The sequence below is a fragment of the Betta splendens genome, chromosome 1 (assembly GCF_900634795.4).
Source record: "Betta splendens chromosome 1, fBetSpl5.4, whole genome shotgun sequence".
NCBI lineage: Eukaryota > Metazoa > Chordata > Actinopteri > Anabantiformes > Osphronemidae > Betta > Betta splendens.
In genome coordinates, this window is record NC_040881.3 from 13,081,681 (window position 1) to 13,101,147 (window position 19,467).

At 39.0% G+C, this 19,467-nt stretch overlaps 1 protein-coding gene across 1 annotated transcript in view; it reads left to right on the forward strand.

Moving 5' to 3' along the window:
* Nucleotides 1–19,467, forward strand: part of tusc3 (tumor suppressor candidate 3) — a 44,940-nt gene that overhangs the window by 18,421 nt on the left and 7,052 nt on the right. Inside the window, exons 2-8 of the mRNA XM_029150321.2 lie at nucleotides 424–593; nucleotides 5,045–5,162; nucleotides 6,383–6,523; nucleotides 8,575–8,715; nucleotides 8,906–8,995; nucleotides 17,945–18,008; nucleotides 19,070–19,144. Coding sequence (XP_029006154.1) covers nucleotides 424–593; nucleotides 5,045–5,162; nucleotides 6,383–6,523; nucleotides 8,575–8,715; nucleotides 8,906–8,995; nucleotides 17,945–18,008; nucleotides 19,070–19,144 — 799 coding nt within the window. The remainder of the gene's footprint in view (nucleotides 1–423; nucleotides 594–5,044; nucleotides 5,163–6,382; nucleotides 6,524–8,574; nucleotides 8,716–8,905; nucleotides 8,996–17,944; nucleotides 18,009–19,069; nucleotides 19,145–19,467) is intronic.

Consider the following 19,467-nt stretch of genomic DNA (forward strand, 5'->3'; position numbering starts at 1 on the left):
CTACTCATGGAAAACTAAGGGAGTAGATCATACAGTGGCATTAGAGAGATATGAAAAATAGTGTTATAGAATGTTAATGCAATCTTTACATACCATCATATCTAACAGGAGCAATTTAGCATTCAACAAGAATCATATTTTTTTATACACACTAACAGTCAAAGATTTGGACACCATTAAGGAAAGAAATTCCAGGGCACCTGGGAAATAATTACACATGTTTTCATTAATAATTTTGAAGCCTTTATAGAGATTCTACAATGTAAATAGTCATGAAAATAAACTGAAGGTGTGTCCAAACATTTGTAATGCATTTTTCTGTGTCGCCTTGTGGGATTGACAGGAATTTCTCAACTCTGTGAATCTGAAAATTCTAATGAGATGCATTGTCTCCCCTGCCCTTTTCTCTGTTTGTGTGCTCAGAACCTGCTGTCAGAGAAGGTTGAACAGATGATGGAGTGGTCTTCTCGGCGTTCGGTCATCCGGATGAATGGGGACAAGTTCCGTCGCTTTGTCAAGGCCCCACCCAGGAACTACTCTGTCATTGTCATGTTCACTGCCCTGCAGCCTCAAAGACAGTGTTCTGTCTGCAGGTACTGAATGTGCATGTTTAACGCACAGTTTAATGGACTTTATGCAGACCATAGTCTCATATCTTGTCTGTTTCTGTGTAGTTGTGTTTACTGTGGTTAACAACTGTAGAAGCGTCCACATGTTTTTCAGTGTCACATGGGCACAAATGTCCCAAAACCCGTGACGATTCTCATACCATGCCTGACCTGCACACCATTGCAAATGGCATTATACAGAGTCTCTGGGTCACATTGACATTTGGATCAAAGAGTACTGGATAAATTCCACAGAACAGAGCTAACAAGGCCTACTTTCTCTCTTGCATACTCAAAAACATTTGATGCATGAAGGAGGATTTAATAAAAGCCCCATGGTTTAATGCTGCTTTTCAGCAGAATTAGGTGCAAATTCTGAAAATTTGCTACATTTATAGTTTGATTCATTCTTTTACTTTAAAATTTAGAAATGCATTTCCATCCAGACTGACTGATTTTAACTTTCTAACAAGCATGGTGTTTCAGCACCATGGAAAGCTCAGAGTTCAGCAATAACATTCACAATAGAGTATTGTTGAGCTGTCCATGGTCCTGAAAGCTGCTTTGGATTACTCAGTGTTGGGGATCCATTATTATGTCCCAGATGTCAAATCACTACATGTGTTTTCTCTCCAATTTGCAATTATAGTTTATTCAACTGGAAATAATTGCGAAAGTACAGAAATTACATTAGCATCAGTGGTGCAGTAGTGGATACAAATGTTATTGCATACATTGTTAGTGTTATTTTATACATTTGCTTTTTCTACCTTAAATTGTTCTAAAGGCTCATAGGGCATAACTTGTGCTTGTGCTCGTCATTTATTCAGTTTTGTGTTCATGTTGCAGTCAGTGCTGTGTTTTCTGTGGTGCAATTTGATTTGGTTTTATGTTGCTCGCTTGCTTTGATTTCATTTCAATTTTGCTTTTTATTGCAGTTTAAATATTTATGCCTGTGTGAAGTGATTGTACCTGTTGCATCTAAAAGCAGACTGCTGATGTGTAGTTATCCTCAAACAATGGCTCTATGGCATATTATTTAGTTAAACCAGCTTTGGGTGATGTAGAGCTGTATCAAGAAATAGGCTTTTGACTCATTGTTGTCATAGGGAAAATGTCAGATTGACATTAATCACACTGCAATGAATGACATGTTCTAAAATCCAGGTTACCAAAATATCTATCCATGAGTTTGACTCCAGGAGAAATCTGTCCTGACCTTTTTACATGTTGTTTATAAACCAGGTCACTGACCCTTATCCTGGTGGGTTGCAGTTCCTATTCACCTGACTTCTTGCATCTTGACCTGACCCGGTTATGTTAATCAGCTTCTCTTTTCTTACAGTTTTACTGCTGCTTGATACTTGAATAGATAAGTTATTCATCACTCATGGCAGCACTCCACACTTTTTTCCCTATTTTCTTCCACACAAAATATTTCATTGAGATAGAGTGAACATAGCATTGCATTCTCAAATGGATATGTTAAATAAAAATAGAGCCTGGACATTCATTCTTTTTATCTCACCAGCAAAACTGACTCAACCTAAAGGCAAACACTTCACATTATTTGAGCCTTTAAGGTGACCTTCTGGAAAATATTTTCTTTCAACTGACATAAATCAGTTCTTCTTGCAATACAAAATAGACTATATCCAATTTTCACAACTCAACAATTTAAAACTTGAGTTGTGAGGTCTTCAAACCACAATTGCCACATCACGTTGTAGAATGTGGATTGTTGTTCTCACACAATAATGGTGAACTCACTAGAAACCTAAAAACCAAATTTACAGTAGTAATTACTCTTTATTTGTTTCTGAAGCAATGGGAATCCATAGCTTTTAACAACTTATGAATAATAAGTTGTTCTCGTTCATCTTTATTAATTTTTCATTTTGTATTTTATTAAATGTTTTTGTTTTCTGTCACTCGCCTCCTATCCCTCTTTCAAACGTTTCTCCAGATATTTCTGCTATAATAACATTATTAATAACATCAGAGACCATGCAGGACATAGAGAGAGAGAGAGACTGGTGTTAGATGGTGATCTGAGTCAGTGTTCATCACTCAGGTCCTCTCTCCCACATCACCAGTCTAACCACCGTTTTTACTCTAGAAACATCAATGAATTTTTTTTAAACAAAAAAAGCTTTTTTCGGACTGGACAAATAATTATTGTGCAGTACCTGAATTCATTTACATGGCTTCCTTGGTCACCATTGGCAGGTTTCTGCAGATCCAAAATCATTTGACCATTGTGGCTGATTGTCTTTGTTGCTTAGTAACCACTAACTAGAAAACTAGAGTTAGCTATGTGGTTTGAGAAACCTTCTTTGGTCTCTACTGTTATGTGTTACAGTCATCAAAAGCAGTGCTTTCTCTGCACTTGTTTTTTTGGGAGTAAGTTTATCTCCTTAATAATTTTGGATTTTTTTTTGTTGTTTGTAAATACTTAGTGAAAAGAAAAAAAAAACTCCTGTTACTTGGACAGAGCTGTACACGTTTGTTCATACTGCCAGGTTCCAGGCTGCAGATTCTGCTTGTGCAGCACAGCCTTTTCTAGCTTTGTCTACATAAAAATAACATCAAATATAAGTGAATTTGCAAAAAGACTTGGCATCAGCAGAGAAAAGGTTATACATACAGTGTACACTGCAGGTATTTTGACATCATAAGAGGTTTGCATTCCATCATTGTGTCCCTTTTTTGAACAAAAAAAGTTTAAAAGTTAACAAAAAATCAAGGAGGTCTGATGGGTTCAGTTGGAGTATCACAGCAGAATAGCCCACTCAGGTTAGAAATGCTTTGTTAAAATGCAATAAAAACACCATTGCAATTTAATTGAAGTTAGGTCAACTATTTGTATAGATAGATAGATAGATTCTTTTTGGATGTGGTGGCACTTATTTTAATATAAGATGCATTACATGAGTGAGTGATGTTCCTATGGTCTCAAACGACAGTTCCAGGTATTTGATCATGACGGCCCTCACTGACTGAGGCAAAGTTGCTGAGTTCCCACTAGTGCCACAACCTCTTTAAAGGCCTTGAGGTTTCCTCAGCAGCCTCTCCGTGGCATTTTTGTCATACTGATGATCTTGGGCATTATCATAGTCTTGCAGAGAAAGCGTATTTTGAACTCTTGACCGCTTCTTTTACAGAATTGCATTAAGCCTGCCAGGTTTGCCTGATGCTTACCATGCGTTTCTTGTTGGCCTCTCTTGGTGTGGTTCAACCAAGGTGTTGTAAGCTCTCACATGATTAGTTTAGTACTCGCTGACCCTCTCTCACACCCACAAATATTCTTCTGCCATTAGGAAAGTTGTCAGAAAGTTCATTGAGACTATTAGCACAGTAAAAGTTGGATCTCAGTGGCACCCAGCTTCATTTGTGTGGCATTCAGACAGATTTGAGCTCCACTGTAATCCATAACCGTCTGCTAGCCCAAGTTTCAACTTGGTCTCTGACTGTTTTTAACAATACACTTCAAAGAGATCATTCTATCATAAGCCACAAAGATAATAATGCAACACGACCACACGCAATACATCCTGACAGACGATTCTTCACCAATTAAAACCAACACAAGCACCGGATAAAATGTCTAATAAAGGAGAGAAAAGAGACGTGCTGTTAATGAGAAATGGTGGGAGAGACGGAGCTTACTGGCGTTTGCTCTTTATCTTCTCATGATATGCAGTAATTTGAGCACACGTGGTTGAAATAACTGCTTCATTCGGCTGATGGAAACAGAAGTAAAATGACAGATGAGGTTCTACAAATAGAGCAAAAAGAGGCTGACATGAGTTGCTTTACATGACCAAGTGGGATAAAGGAACCACTTTAAAGATTTTCTTTTTTCTTTCTCCCTTTATTTTGCCTGTAAGTATTTTTTTTTTTTTTTTTTTTTTTTAAACTTTCCAGAGACTGGCACAGTGTCTATTAACATTGTCACAGTTTGTACTTCCTTCTTTTTACCAAACCCCTATCTACCATATCTATTTGTTGTTGAAATCATTTCTTATGTAGATTTTTTGCTGTTCGCTTACCCTGTTTTTTTTTTTCTATCTTCATGAATAAATGCATTCATATTTTCCTTTGTGCGCTGCCTTCACCCATGGCTTGTCGGAATCAAAAGAACGCTGTCCGTAGGACAAAGCTGAACTGGAAAGATAAGATGAAAACACAAAGTATAAAGACATCTAGGCATTCTACATTTGTCCTGACTTCTAATGCTACTTTAAAACCGTTGTACTGAAAATATCAATATTTTGAAATGACTTTTCCTATGACTGTACTTTTCAAAAAATCTAGTAGGGGAAATTGTTTTGTTTGTTTTGTTTTTTTTTAATATTTGATATTTGTGATGTCTGTGTAAAACAAGGGGCTACATTTAGATTAAATCTGAGATTTGTTTAATTGCCGTTTTACAGGCAGGCGAATGAGGAGTACCAGGTCCTGGCTAACTCCTGGCGTTACTCATCTGCATTTTCCAACAAGCTTTTTTTCACTGTAGTGGACTACGATGAGGGAGCTGATGTTTTCCAACAGGTGGGTACAGTAGTTACTCTATCAATCCCAAATGTTTAATGTCCCATAAAGTGTCTCGTCAACAATCGGCTAGCTTTGCTTTTAGTAAATCCATCTTTATTATTTAGCAGTAATGGCATTTTTTGAGGGTGGGGTGGTCTTCTTTTTCTTTCCACTGCAGTTAACGGTGACAGCATTTTCTGTTCATTCTGCTTAATTTCAGCAGCTCTTTCTTCTACTATTCTGTCTCCTTGCTTTTCCTCACATGCCCTTTCTTCATGCTACAATATAAAGCAACTTAATTGCCCTTAGTGGGAGCCTGCCTCAGAACTTCTACATTAGTTTAGCAAACAACCTTCAAGGGGGGAAAAAAAAACACAATAAGTATACACACCAGCTTATAGACACACACCCACTCGCCCACAGAACCCTGCAATGGTAGAACAGCATACAAGGACACACACATAAAGGAGCGGTACAAACACCTACATAAGGCTCATTTACATATGTATCCAATGACATTGATCTCAGTTCACTACCCGAAGGTGCAGTATACAAAGATAAAGATGCATATATGCACAATTTTTATTACTCTTTTCTCTCTTTTCAGGTTTTTGTCCTAGTAATTATTCTTTTAGTCAATGGTGTCTAGTTCTGAAAACTAGTCTTTGTAAGCTTGAAGCTGTTGTGGTTGGAAGAGATGCTTCAGAGGGCTTCTCTCCATTCCCAGCAGGGACAAAATATGAAACTTCAAAGGCGTTTCAGAGGCGGCTGCTACTGATGGAACTAGAAGGAGCTTTGCTTTCTTTCAGTTACAGCGGCATCATAAACCTGCTGGCTAATAAGTTTTGGTATCACTTTGTTGATTACATATTCCCACATTTGGCATGTTCAGTAAAGTCAGTCATTGTCACACCATTGGAATTTGACTGCATAAAGTGCATATGTTGTAACACTGATGCACATGTATTTGCCAAAGCATAAAGCAGGTGCCTCATACAAGTTTACTTATTATTCCAAACAAAGGGCGGCGATCCTTGATTTTTGTTAAGCTCTGAAGTTAAATGTTCTTATGAATGGCTCTCAGTCTGACCATGAACTTCCCATTTACAGGTGGGACTGGCACATAGCCTGCACCATAGATAAGGTGTCCAAATATCATTTCTACACTGTAAACCTATGATATTTTAAAAGCCAAAGATCACAGCAGTTTGACACTCTTTTCTCTCTTTTTCCTATAGCTGAACATGAACAGTGCGCCAACCTTCATGCACTTTCCAGCAAAGGGAAAGCCCAAGAGGGCTGATACATTTGACCTGCAAAGGATTGGCTTTGCTTCAGAGCAGCTGGCCAAGTGGATTGCAGACCGCACAGATGTTCAGGTACTACATGGTCAACATGTTCACTGACACACAGGCGCTATTGAAAAAGGCCTTAACAAGTTAGCAAGAAACAAGAATGTTTGACTTTTGAAGTTTTAGGCAACATGCAAACTTGTGTCTTCATTAACTGTGGGCGAGGGGCAGGGTACACCCTGGACAGGGCACCAGTCCATCGCAGGGCAAAGTTACAATATCTTCTCTAAAATCTCTGGAAACTATTGAAAATTTTGAGCACATTGTCTTGAGCTTAGGTTCACCAATGAATCTGACATTTTCGTGTACCGTTTGCTTGCAACTTTTGCTTGAAAAATTCAGTAATGAAAAAGACAGCCAAGCAGGCTCAAACCATGACACAGGCACCACAGTGTTTCACAGATGAGGATATTTTGCTTTTTATACAGTTTGAGCAATGCCTAAGGTAACTTTTGATGAGAAGTTCAAAATGTATGGCTGCTTTTCTGCAGAATTGCACTGTTGATAGATAACCATTACAATTTATGTTATCTCCTTAGTGAGCCATGGCTGCAGTAATTCCTATATCTAGCTTTAGTACCTATGATAAGATCTTATGTTTAGGACAAAAAAGCGGAAAATGATAAAACATACACACAGGTGGCAATGCACCAACAGCCACTCTTAACTACTTGGTATTTTTTCATACTGACTGAAAAAATGTAATTAACTTAATCCATTTTTATATCACTATGTATTTGCATGTTAGATGAGTTGTCAAACTGGTTTTTCTACACTTTGTAGACCCCAGTCAAAAGAGGTGCAGTATGATATCTGAGTTTTAATATTTAATATCCCCAACGCACACTAGCCTAAATGGACAAAGTTCAGCCTTATCGCGCAAGACCAGACAATCTCATTATTGCCTCTGTCTATTTCTGTACCTGGGGGCTGGTGGTTTGAAGTCCACTAAATTGCCCCACTTGAGTTACAGCTGATGACTCGCTTGAAAATCTGAGGTGGTGAACTTGGAAAAGAGTTTACCCTCTGTCAGGTTGATCAAAAACATTGTGGATAATGTAGATTCTGTCAAAGAAAGAAGGATTCAAGGAATGAAAGGACTGTGTATGTGACTCTGCTGCATTGATGTAGATACTTTAAAGTTCAAACGGAAGGTGTTGTAGGAGAGCGATGCCACACTGATGGCCAAGTCTCTAACAAATTGATCCAAACAGACAGGCAGATGAGTCTCCTTGACCTGCACCAAAGAAGGAGGCTGTGAAAGCGTCCTTACTTTTCCAGTGAAAGATGCACAGTTGACCATGTTTCAGCCCTTATAGGCTTTAAGGGACAGGGTGTAAGACATGTGAGTGTTATATGTCCTTGCTCTGAGGCTCTTAAATTGACGGCTCCAGAGAAATGAAACGTTCGACCGTCAAACTTCAATTTCTAAAACCTGTCAGCCAAGTACCAGCAGGCAGTCCATGCACCCTGCTGACATCTTGTTGATGGATCTGGATTCAAAAGTCTTGCTTTCAGAAAGGCAAGGGGAGCACTTACACTAAGTACTAGCTTTCACGCACTTCAGTGTGACTTTACATACATATAATAAAGAACAAAATGGAAATACAAGTATTTGTATAGGTTTTATGCTGAAATAATTTGGGAAATTAATACAGCTACTGTATTACTGTAATGAGAAGGAGGACCTCAAACAAATGTCTAGGAGTTATGCGTATTGGGAGCTTCTATAGTGTGATGGAATCAAAATGGGAATAAATGGTGAAGGTGGAGAAGCATGGATCATTAGCGCTTGCAGTTCTTTCTGTTATGTTGCATAAAATATAGCTTCACAAAAAAGATCTAAATGGTTTAATGTACCATGAGATATTACCTTTTTCCAGGAATGAAACAGGAATCATTTAGAGCAGCAACGTGTTGTTTCCACACACCTAATGTGTAAATGCTTCCAACTAAAGTCGAATAAGAAAGTGACTCAAAATCGCTAATAAAAGTAATAAAGACTCAAAAACTGATTTGTTTTTTGCAAGGCTTCAATGTTATTTGGTAGCAATTTCTCTCTGTCTCTCTCTGTCCAGATCCGTGTGTTCCGTCCTCCTAATTACTCTGGGACTATTGCTCTGGCTCTGTTGGTTTCATTGGTTGGAGGTCTGCTGTATCTGAGGAGGAACAACCTGGAGTTCATATACAACAAGACTGGATGGGCCATGGCTGCGCTGGTATGACACACAAGCATACACTGCCTGAAAGACAGTCAAGTAAAGCTGTAATAGGAAGCAGAGCGGAGGAACTTCACTTCATTAGTAGAGCTTGTTGCTGTAGACTTCCAGACATTTGTTGAGATCTATACTACACTTCACTAGTACTTCATTATAATTTACATTCTCCCCGTTCTGTCCTTCTCTCTAGTGCGTAGTGTTTGCCATGACGTCTGGTCAGATGTGGAATCACATCAGAGGTCCACCTTACGCCCACAAAAATCCTCAGAATGGACAAGTGGTAAGAGTTTTATTCTGTGTGACCTTTGTTGTGTGCGTTCTTGTGTGCATCAGGATCACTGTTAATGACTAATTGACTCTAGAGATGTGACATCTTGGTTGAAGGAGAGGAAGCAAAGGGAGAGTCCCCTGTCCTATCCTTAAATTCTTTTCTACCTCACCCCTGTTTATAAATGTACTGCATTTTTTTTTTTCTTTTTGCTTTTTTTCCTCCTTGCACAGTTGCCACTTAGTACCAAAATGTGTGCAAGGCATCTCATACACAGCAGTAGCTGATATAGTTTTGCTGGTCATCATTTAAGTTTGTTCACCCGTGTGTGAAATTAAAATAAAAATATAAGAAAACCTGAGAAATTCAGGCAGGGAGGAATGGTTGAAGCATGAGAGAAACGAAAGAGGCGCATAGAGGAGAGTGAGAGGAAATGAGTGAAAGAAGGAGAAAATGGATCTTGAAAACACACTATTACGCCTCTGCAATATGTGGTGCATTTTTGCACACACAGACGCGCCTGCACAGTGAGCTGTGTACGGAGGCAGAGACAACATGCAAAGCAGAGTGCTTACATACAGACTCGCATGGATTGGTACACACAGCAGAGGGGAATGGATCCACACCTAGATACAGTCAAAGTCAAAAGAAAAGAAGAATGACTTTAAAAAGGCCCCTCATCGGTGCCACGCCTTCCTCCATCCTGTACTCTATATGGTTCCTCTCTGTTGTTCTGTGTTAAAGGCACTCTATTTGTCAGCCACTGTTGACGCACTCTGTCATTTTTCAGTCTTTCTGACAACAAGCAGTTCACACCCTCATCCAGTGTAGCTCTCTACTGTCACTCTCAGCCTTCCTCCCTATTGTGTTTTTCACTGTTATTTCCATATCTCTCCACTCCCCTCTTTATGATACCTACTTACCTCAGAACCACTTTTGGTTCACATGTCAACAGACAAAGAGGACGTTATGGTGAAAGTTAAATATTTTTTTGAAGTGTCTGAATACTGTGAAATAACATGGTTATAGATGAATACACGGTTCACAGTATGTGAGAATGCGCGGTAGAGTCCCAGTGAAAGTGACGTCACAGCCTGTGAGCCTCAGTGTGACAGCTCCTGCCTCACTTAGGGCTCAGTTCTCATTGATTTTCAGCACCGATAGATCTTCCGTCACTGTTTTGGTTTGAGTGAAAAATATCAAACCATGTTTGCCCGTATTATTTAAAATCCAAAAGGTTATATCTCTAGAAGTCAACTGTATTACAATTTCATTAATTAGCTCAGCTTCCTTTCTTTCAATCCATGTCACTTGTTCTTTCCTGAACTTTGCAGTACAGTGAGTCATTCTTTATTTGCTCTTGCATCTTGGACCCCACCCCCCCTTTCCCTCATGCTTTCACATCTGCCTGTTCTCATGCCATGGTATTGTCGGTATTGTCCTCATAAGAAAGCAGTCACTGAGGACTTTTAAAACAATCCCAACTGCCTGTAGGGAGCAACACACAAAAAGAAACAAATTATGGCAGTGAGGAGCAAAAAGGCTGAGGAATTAGTGGAGGGTGCATTGTATGAGCCTAGAATACTGTGTGATAAATACTGAACATACACCACTGTAAGCAGTTGGGAGGAAGTAACGATGAATACTTTAATACCTATTATGTATGTGTGCTTCTTTTAAGATCATTATATCAGTGACATGTCAGTCAGATATACTGTATAATTGTGAAAATGTCCAGCTATCTAATACATTGCATCCTATTCTACAGTTACCTGATAAAGGAGCTGCTGACTGCATGTGAAATTACATAAGTGTTGGCGCTATTATGCTTCCTGTTAAGCCCCACTACAGCCTCAGCCTCTGAGTCCTCATAGCCTAACCTCAATAATTCCTCTTTAACTGCATCAGCCTCACTGATAACCCCAGAGACGTGCAGCGTGTGCTTTAACCCCGCCACACTCTGTCAAACTTTCAGGCCAGATTGCTTTTTTGTAGGCACTCAACCAAAATAGCAGAAGAAATAGGTACATTAGATCCTGTGTAAATGGCCCTCATCTCATTCTAATTTCCTCCCTTCCCTCACACCTTTTCTACCTTTATCATCTCCTATGCTCTCTGTAAATCCCTCTTTTTCTTTTTTCTTTCTCCACCCTCAACAGCGAATGGCTCCAACCAGGCTGATAATATTGAACAGATACCTGTCTTATCTTTCCTGTTTTCCTTTCCTCCTTCTTTTCATATTACTTCCCTCTTCCTCCCTCTCTAATCTTCCACTCTGCACTCTCTGCCTCACTCAGACAGTGTAATTCCTTTAAAATGATGAGCTAGCAAGGCCAGGTAGACCATATTGAAAGGATTTGTCAACTGACGAATGTCGCGAGCAAGCAGATGAAGCTGTAGTGAGAGGTTCACTGTTCGGCCAAAGCAATGGCACTGGAACGTTTTGCTTAGACTTACACATACACTTAAAATAAGAACATACTTTAACATGCACACACACAGTACATATACCAAAGCTTGTATTACTACACACATACACGTTTTTTTTTTTTTTGTTTTTTTTTTACTTACTTTAGTACTCAGGCGTACACACATTATAAGGGTTAAGGACTGTGATAACCACTTTTTATTTTCACACTACCAGCTCATGACATTTCCATATTTCCAGCTGATGTCACATGATTGGTTTTGGAAGCAGTCCTTTCCACATTACTACTAACCTTTCAAACATTAGAGACGCACTGCCGTCATTTCTATTGGCTCTCTGCAAATAGTAGTTGTAGGTTTGCAGAAGACATCAGTGTGTGTAGTGTGTGTTAGGGTGTGTGTGAGTTTCCTGTAAGCATTAGATTGAGTGACAGAATTCCTGTTTATCTATGTGCTTGCACCTATATGGAGTAAATTGAACAGTATAGAGAGGGCAGTGAGCTGGTGTACAATACAATGTAAACGAACTTGGTTACCTTGCAAGTGATTTCGTATCAATAAAGTGGTGAACAGAGTTGTGAGCGGCTTAGGAATTAAAAACTTTCAATACTTTTGTTCACCAGACCTGGATGACCAATAAAAATCGCTCCAATAATGTGGAAGGTCAGTGTAACACTTAATAGTAATAGTTCCTGCGCACCACTTTTCTCCAAACTTAGCATTATTGCAATTTTCAGCTTCTTCGGAGCCAAATGGACGAGCCAGGCGCTTGCTGGAAAATGTTTGGTGGGTAGATGAGTTGTACAATCTAATTATTTAGGAAAATGTCAGGATAATTTGTGAACTGAAGTTCGCCGTGAAGTGTATCGTGCAGCCAAACAGCAACCCTAAGCACCAGCAGCAGTTGTTCAACCAAGGAATGGGTTAAAGCGAGAGAAGTTGATGTGTCCTTAACCTAATCTTTTAGGAATGTTGATAGGCTTGTGGTAGGAAGGAAACCAAGCTGCACCTCTTGTTGTTGAGGAATGGGCCAAAATCCCTCCAAGCGCTGTGCAGGACTGATAAACAGTTACCCAGAATGTTTCTGTCTGCAGATTGAACCAGCAAACAACCTTGCATGTGCTCTTTTTTTAACAGTTCATTGCCAGTAAATGAAATCCTCTACGTATTGCAGAAACCAAAACACAAATAAGACTTGGAAATGAGAAGCTGCCTCGTTTTACTGATTGACAAATAAAAAAAAATAAATAAAACTGGTTTTAGATGACTTTAATTGACTCTTGGGTAATTAAACTAAATTAACTGCATAAACAGTGAGTACATAATGAGATTTTGGAAGCATCACCTGAATGCCTAAAATAAACCACCATACATATATATTTTTGTGTACACAGTTGAGTGAACCTACCTGTAGTCCCTCTGCTGTTTAGAATAATCACCCATATGCTCAGATCTGGTTAGTAAATAGTTTTTGCACTGCAGTATCTTTCTGTCAAACAAAATTGTAAAAGTCAAGCAACCAGTCAGAAGTCACTTCCAGCTTTTTGTCCAGTATAAACCAGTGTAGAGTGTAGGCATCCCAGTACTTTGTGTTGAATCAGACACACAGCCCACAGCTCTGTAGGCTGCCTGCCATTTGCCCATTCAGTAACTCAGCCAAGCTCGCCTTGTTCTTCTATAAATGAAGCACGTGTTTCACTCCCTCTGCCGTGGTTATTCACTATTTGTCCTCCCAATTTTTTTTCTGCTTTATTAAGTTCTCATCTCTCTTCCTGTCAGAGTAGCTCCTGACCTTTACATACACACAATGAATATAGCAAGTTATTAGCAATAAGCCCACAACTACAATATGAACAACTAACTCTGCAGTAGTTTTTTGCTCAAATACTTTGTGGGTAAATGATTTTGCCATTGATTTTTATTCCAGACAGGCATGTTCTTTGTAGTGTCCTCATCAACTGAAGGAAATTCCTAATATGGTAAAACAGTGTACATGGCAATACGTGTTTCCTATTGTAAGTGTATGTGTGTGTGTGTAAATATAATGCATGAAAGTGCAAACAGTATCATGCTCCTGCACTGATGCAGGTGATTTGTTTTAAAATTGGACAGAGGCAGTTTAGTGTAGAGCGTCTTTAATGCCTGTCTGTTCAAAGAGATGTGCTAAGCTGTTCACAAATATAATGTACATTGAGGAGATCTTAATCCTGAGAGTATGTTATTGAAACTCTTTAGTCAGTTAGTTGAGGTAATTGAGCCAAGGTTTTACCTTCTGATATTCACCCTTTTGATCTATTTTTTTTCCATTCTTTAACTTTCATCACTTCCGTGTTATTTTAAAACGCACAGACTCAATGTCGCGACCTCATTCAGAGATGTGGGGATCTTAAAATAACTAATACATCAGACTAATTGGAGCAGTAGTAAACTGATGTTGTACCAGGCAACTCGACCTGAACGTGACTCTACCTCCATTTAAGGTGAGCCATTGTAGAATAACTTGAAAGGGCACGTGTTTCTGCCACTCTACTGATTCTCTTATAGTGAGAGCAACTTTTGCTGTGGTCATGTTCTCTGCAGATCACCTCGCTCTCCCAACAGTAGCTTTTTACTAACTTAACAAGCACAATGTTAACTCACTCATCCACACATAAGATGCAGTGTTTTCTCGCTCTGCCTACTGCCTTTTTTAATGATTCATACAATTATTATTTAATTTTCATTTGTTTTGTCTGCAAATGATCTTTTTTTGAAAGACTACAGTCAGCATTAGGAGTATAACTGATCATAATTTAAGGTCCCTGGTGTAATGGATATGTTTTTCTACTTTGAGCTATGAAAATAATATATACCAGAGACCATGTTTTTCCTTCCTGTTCCTACTCAAAGTAATGTTTGAGGTGCTTTGTTGAGACACACAATAAGTAGCACTGTGTACTTGTACTATAGTACTTTCCAAGTGATCTATTATATATGTCTCGTTTTGTGTTTGCTTTCTGATCTGCAACTGGTTCTTGCCTTCATGTATGAGTTTGCAGTGGTTACTTGTTGTCACACTCATTGAAGGATATCTTCAATGCAGTCTTCCTTCTAGTTAATTTTTATTAAACAGTGTCATGGTATCGATCAACTACAACCTCCTTATCAAAGACTCCATGAACTTAATATTGATCAGGAGCTTTTCCGTACATGCAGGTAACCTAAATTAAGTGTGAGAGAGATGTACAGACTGTTGCGGCACTACGTGCCTCATCCATTCATCTCCATATTAGATTAAGAAGGTGGCTATTTTTACTTGTAGACCACCCCCGACACACACCGTCATTCACAAAAACACATTTAGATACTTGGTTTCAGTACACATATGCATAGCTGCAAAATACACACCCTCTGAGCTTTGCACACTAATGAATGGAAGTCCTGCATTCTAATCCATCAGATTAATTGGAAGTGCTGGGCCATGGATTGAGAAATTTTTCAACGCCCAAGCCCTGTTCTTGTTCATATCCGTTAACTGCAGGCTGTGCTTATGTTGAGGCAGCATACGACAAAAACAAGACAAAAACGGCATCTTAAAAATAACATAAAACAGTGTTTTTTGTTATCAGATACTGATGCTGATGTAGCGTACTGTGGTGGGGATTGTTTTTCTTTGCCTCTGATCATACAGACATGACACACAGTATTGACGAGATTGCTATTTCCAAAAACAAATCCACATATACATAGTATTTCTGTTGACATTTTCTAAATTTTCTCAGTCTATAGTACACGTGGCGTTTTATTTTCTTTTTAAATGAGTATCTGCTTTTTTTCATCAGTTGCACTTGAAATTATTACTAATTAAGACCCAATGGCAAAAGTTACAAACTTTCAGCTGTTTTCAATGAACAAATCAAACCAGTGCACAATTCAACAATGAGTTTTAAATGGCTACCGGTGTCTGTCTTACAGTCTAAATTGTTCAAACCCTCTGAATACAATTGCTCACAAAACACTTGCAAATTTGGTGTTTTCTCAAGAACGCCTACAGTACTGCAGCAAATTAAGGGTTTTGTCGCAGCAGGTGTGCTTGAGATATAGATTACCACCTTAAGTGGCTAGAGACTGTTGAGCATCATGCTTGTTTGCACACTAGAGCTATAGTAAAGTCAAATTCCTCATTGTGTCTAAAATGTTAGTTACCTTTTTGACAGCTTCAGATCAAAAGCAGCAAAATTGTAATTGTTCTTTACAAGAACAATTACAGGTGTATGATGTTAGTGTTATATAGGCTTTATAGCTGAAGATTTAATTCTGATATCATAGTATTAATTACATTGACACATTAACTTTCTATTTACTTCATGCTGTAAACCCTAAAGCTGCTAAAACGGACCTTAAGTTGGTTCACCAGAAAATCATGGTTGGTGTTCCTATAATGGGTGATGAAGTAACAGGTACCTGGTATTAATAGATACACACAAGCAACCTACCAGCAAAAAATATGTACTGTAACAACAGACAGGCACAAAAAGTCATTAACACTAAAGTTGTGATTAGTCATGTTGAAGAGCTGCCAACTATAAATAATTTCTAGCTTACTCAGTTTCCACTCTCCCACCACCTTTGACTCAAAACCAAAAAATATTATCACGCAAAGCTCATTAACTCCTGCAGCAGAGGTGCAAAGTGCAACTAATGCTCCTCGGTTCTTTTCCACCTTTTCTTTCTTTTGTCATTTAATTATGCATTTTAAACCTGGTATCATCCCAGTTTGGTAAAACTGTCATACACAACCTATTGCCTAGCAAACTCATTTTCATCCTAAAGCTTCCTGCATCAAGGACACACTTTAGATTTCTCAGATTGGCTTTGACTGTCTGTCCTATCGAAGGTGTGACATCATTTGTTGATTTGTTTAAATGCCCTAGAAAATCCATTCCACTGCCGTATAATCGGTAGTAGTAATAGTTGTACTAGTGATGGTGTTAGGTGTAATAGTAGTACTTATACTTCCATTGAGCGTTGAGCTGCTATAAAGAGCCCCCATCTAAAACTGAAGGGTTTGCTTCGAAAATACAAAAGGATTTGTTGTAGCCTCGAGTCTTTGTCGTCTTCTGCATTTCTCTCCACTGGAGCAAAAAAGAACAATCCACCCTCTCCTCCTCCTCATTTGTCATCTTCTATTCATCCTTCTATCTATATTACTGTCTGATAAACACTGGGGCAGTCAACTGGGAAAAACTGGCTCCAAAATCCATGTAAATCTACACTGGACACGGATAATCCACTGGGATTCAGCATTGTGAAACAACACAAAGACACCTCCTTCCTCGCTCTCTCTTCTTCACCTGCTTAAGTTACCTTTTTAAGTAAGGCATGGTAATATGTTTTAATTGAGGCAATTAAACGACCTGATATTGAACAAAGACAAGCTACAGTGTGCTCAGTTTGTGTGGATGTAGCACACTTGGAGACGTTAGGGGTTTGTTGAGTTATGTATTTGACCATACTGTGTGTTGTTGCCATTGTGGCCTCACAATGTGTTCCTCGAGACGCTGCTGGAAGCACAGTTCCAGTATGAACTAAATGAGCATGCTACAATACCTATAACTCTAACTCTAACGCCTCCTCAGGTGGAGAAAAAGTAGAGAGGCTGCAGAAAGAGGTTTTAGTGTGCACAGTAAGGCGCGTACTAAACAGTCCAAGACGGGCACCACTCCTGAGCCAAAAGTACATGAAAAGTCAGCTCCAGTGTGCTTCAAATCACATAAATAAGACGGAGAAGTGTTGGGCTCCTATGCGGCGGAGTTGAGTGTTAAAGCAGCATGCCTATAGAAATACCAGGCAATGAAGCAACACCATGCCGGCATAACTGCACGAGGGACTGAAGAACTGCAGACCGTGATCATCAAGGGATTTTAGGACCGCACTGGTTGTAAGGAGTGACTGTGTGTTGAATTTGAAGGAACCACTTGAAACTATGTAAAAAGTTGTATCTGACATGTTATTGTACACTCACTGCCTGAAGGTGTGACTTCTGCACTCACTGCAGATGTTTCAACACCAGTACATGAATAATGCAAAGTATATTAGTGCACTGCTTTACAAAAGTAATGATGGTCACAGGAGAACTGTGGGAACAGTACTTGTATTATAGTAATAGTTATGTCTGACGAGGGACGAGGTATGCAAGATTTTTTTTGTTTTTTTTTCTTCAAGTCTTCTATATAAACACACCTACTGTATGTTACTCTACGTATTTTTCTCCACAGATAAATGACACAAGGGTTTTTCTTTGCGGTGATCCCATTGTAACTTTATGATGACATTGTCATGAACAGTTTGAACTTTTTAATTATTATTTTCTTTTTATTTAATTTCCAATTCTTGCTTTATCTCCCAATCTTGTTCTACATCCTTCATAACCCCAGGTATTCATGTTCTTACTGTAGATTTCTTTATTCGGTTTGAAAATTGACTGGTTACTTAAGGTAATAGGACTTTTTGTCAACTGAGATGAAAACCTTTTTTTCACCGTCTCTTCCACAGAGTTACATCCATGGAAGCAGTCAGGCTCAGTTTGTGGCAGAATCTCACATCATCCTCCTCCTGAGTATCCTTTCAACTATTGTATTTGTTTATGTGTGTATGTTTCATGTGTTGACATAAATTGGAGCATTGTGCCACAAAAATGCCAATCAATCACAACAAATGAACTCTGTGAAACATACAGCGTCCTGCTCATGTTGGCAACACTTCACTTCTATTTATTTCTCATTTTACCTGCCTTCAACACAGAGGAAGCTGCCTTTTTATATGCCCGAAGCAGCATCCAGTTTTGCTGTCAGTCACATTTATTGTGCCAACATGAAGCCTTTGTCACCTGTATGCATTCTCCTCAGGGAAGCAACCTGGTGGACGGAACAGACGATACAAAGACAACATTGTCCTCTCTCAGCCCCTGGTGATGGCGTGTGTATGTGTGTGTATGTGTACCTGTTCTCTTGTGTACTTGCTTGGCAGGAAAGCTGCTTACATTTGTGTTCTCGTGTGTGTGTGTTCTGTCTGCCTGGTGCTTTTTGTATTTGTGTGGTTAATGATACCGTTCATTCCTGGTTTGTAGCGTTCATCCCCATGGGAAATCGTTGCTCCAAGGTTGCACCTGCTGCAGAGCAATATTTGTTTGTCCACGCTCAGTTATTTTTGCCCATCTGATTACAGCGAGTGAAACACACATTCACACCTGCTGAAACCCTGCACCACCGTCGTCTGTTCAACAAGTGTAAATGTATTTCAAGTATCTCAAAGTTCTCAATGTGCAATTAAACACAATTGTAATTGTACTTATATAGTGAAACACAACAATTGTTGTAAGTGATAATTTTTTTTATTTGAACTCAACTAAACATAAAGCTTTATTGTTGTAGTGTAATCCTGCAGTATCCTGCAATCTCTACAGTATGGTGATGATACTGTAATATACTTTATTGACCCCATAGGAACCTGTTGTTTGACGGGTTCTCCTACAGGTTCTTTGTGTTTTGTCTAGCGCGTCTCAGTGTATGGTCAAGAGGAAGTGTCCATCTGTTCTTGCAGTACTGGAACTGTGTGTGTTCCTATTTGTCCTTCTCTTTATCTGTGCAATGTGTATATTCCTTAACAACCTCATCCCAGATGCTGCTATCACCATGGGGATGGTTCTGCTGAACGAAGCAGCCACCTCCAAAGGAGATGTTGGCAAGAGGAGAAGTAAGTAACAAAGATTGTTCTCAGCTTTTTATTTTCACTTTACTCTTCTTCTATTTTTATTCCTGATTGATGCAAAGGCGTATGAGTGAAGCTTTTGTCAGCAGTGTTGACACACACATGCCTAAGTGTCACCTTACTACCGATAAGAACTTTAACCATCAAGCAAGTGGTTTATCATTGCAACATCTTGTTTATGTGCATAAATACAAATGCTTCAAGATACAAATGTGGAGATGGAGAGCTTAGTTTTGTGCAAACAGCATGCACATGATAAATATGTGTATTGTCATTGTAAGGGTTTTTGGAGACTTTATAAAAATGAA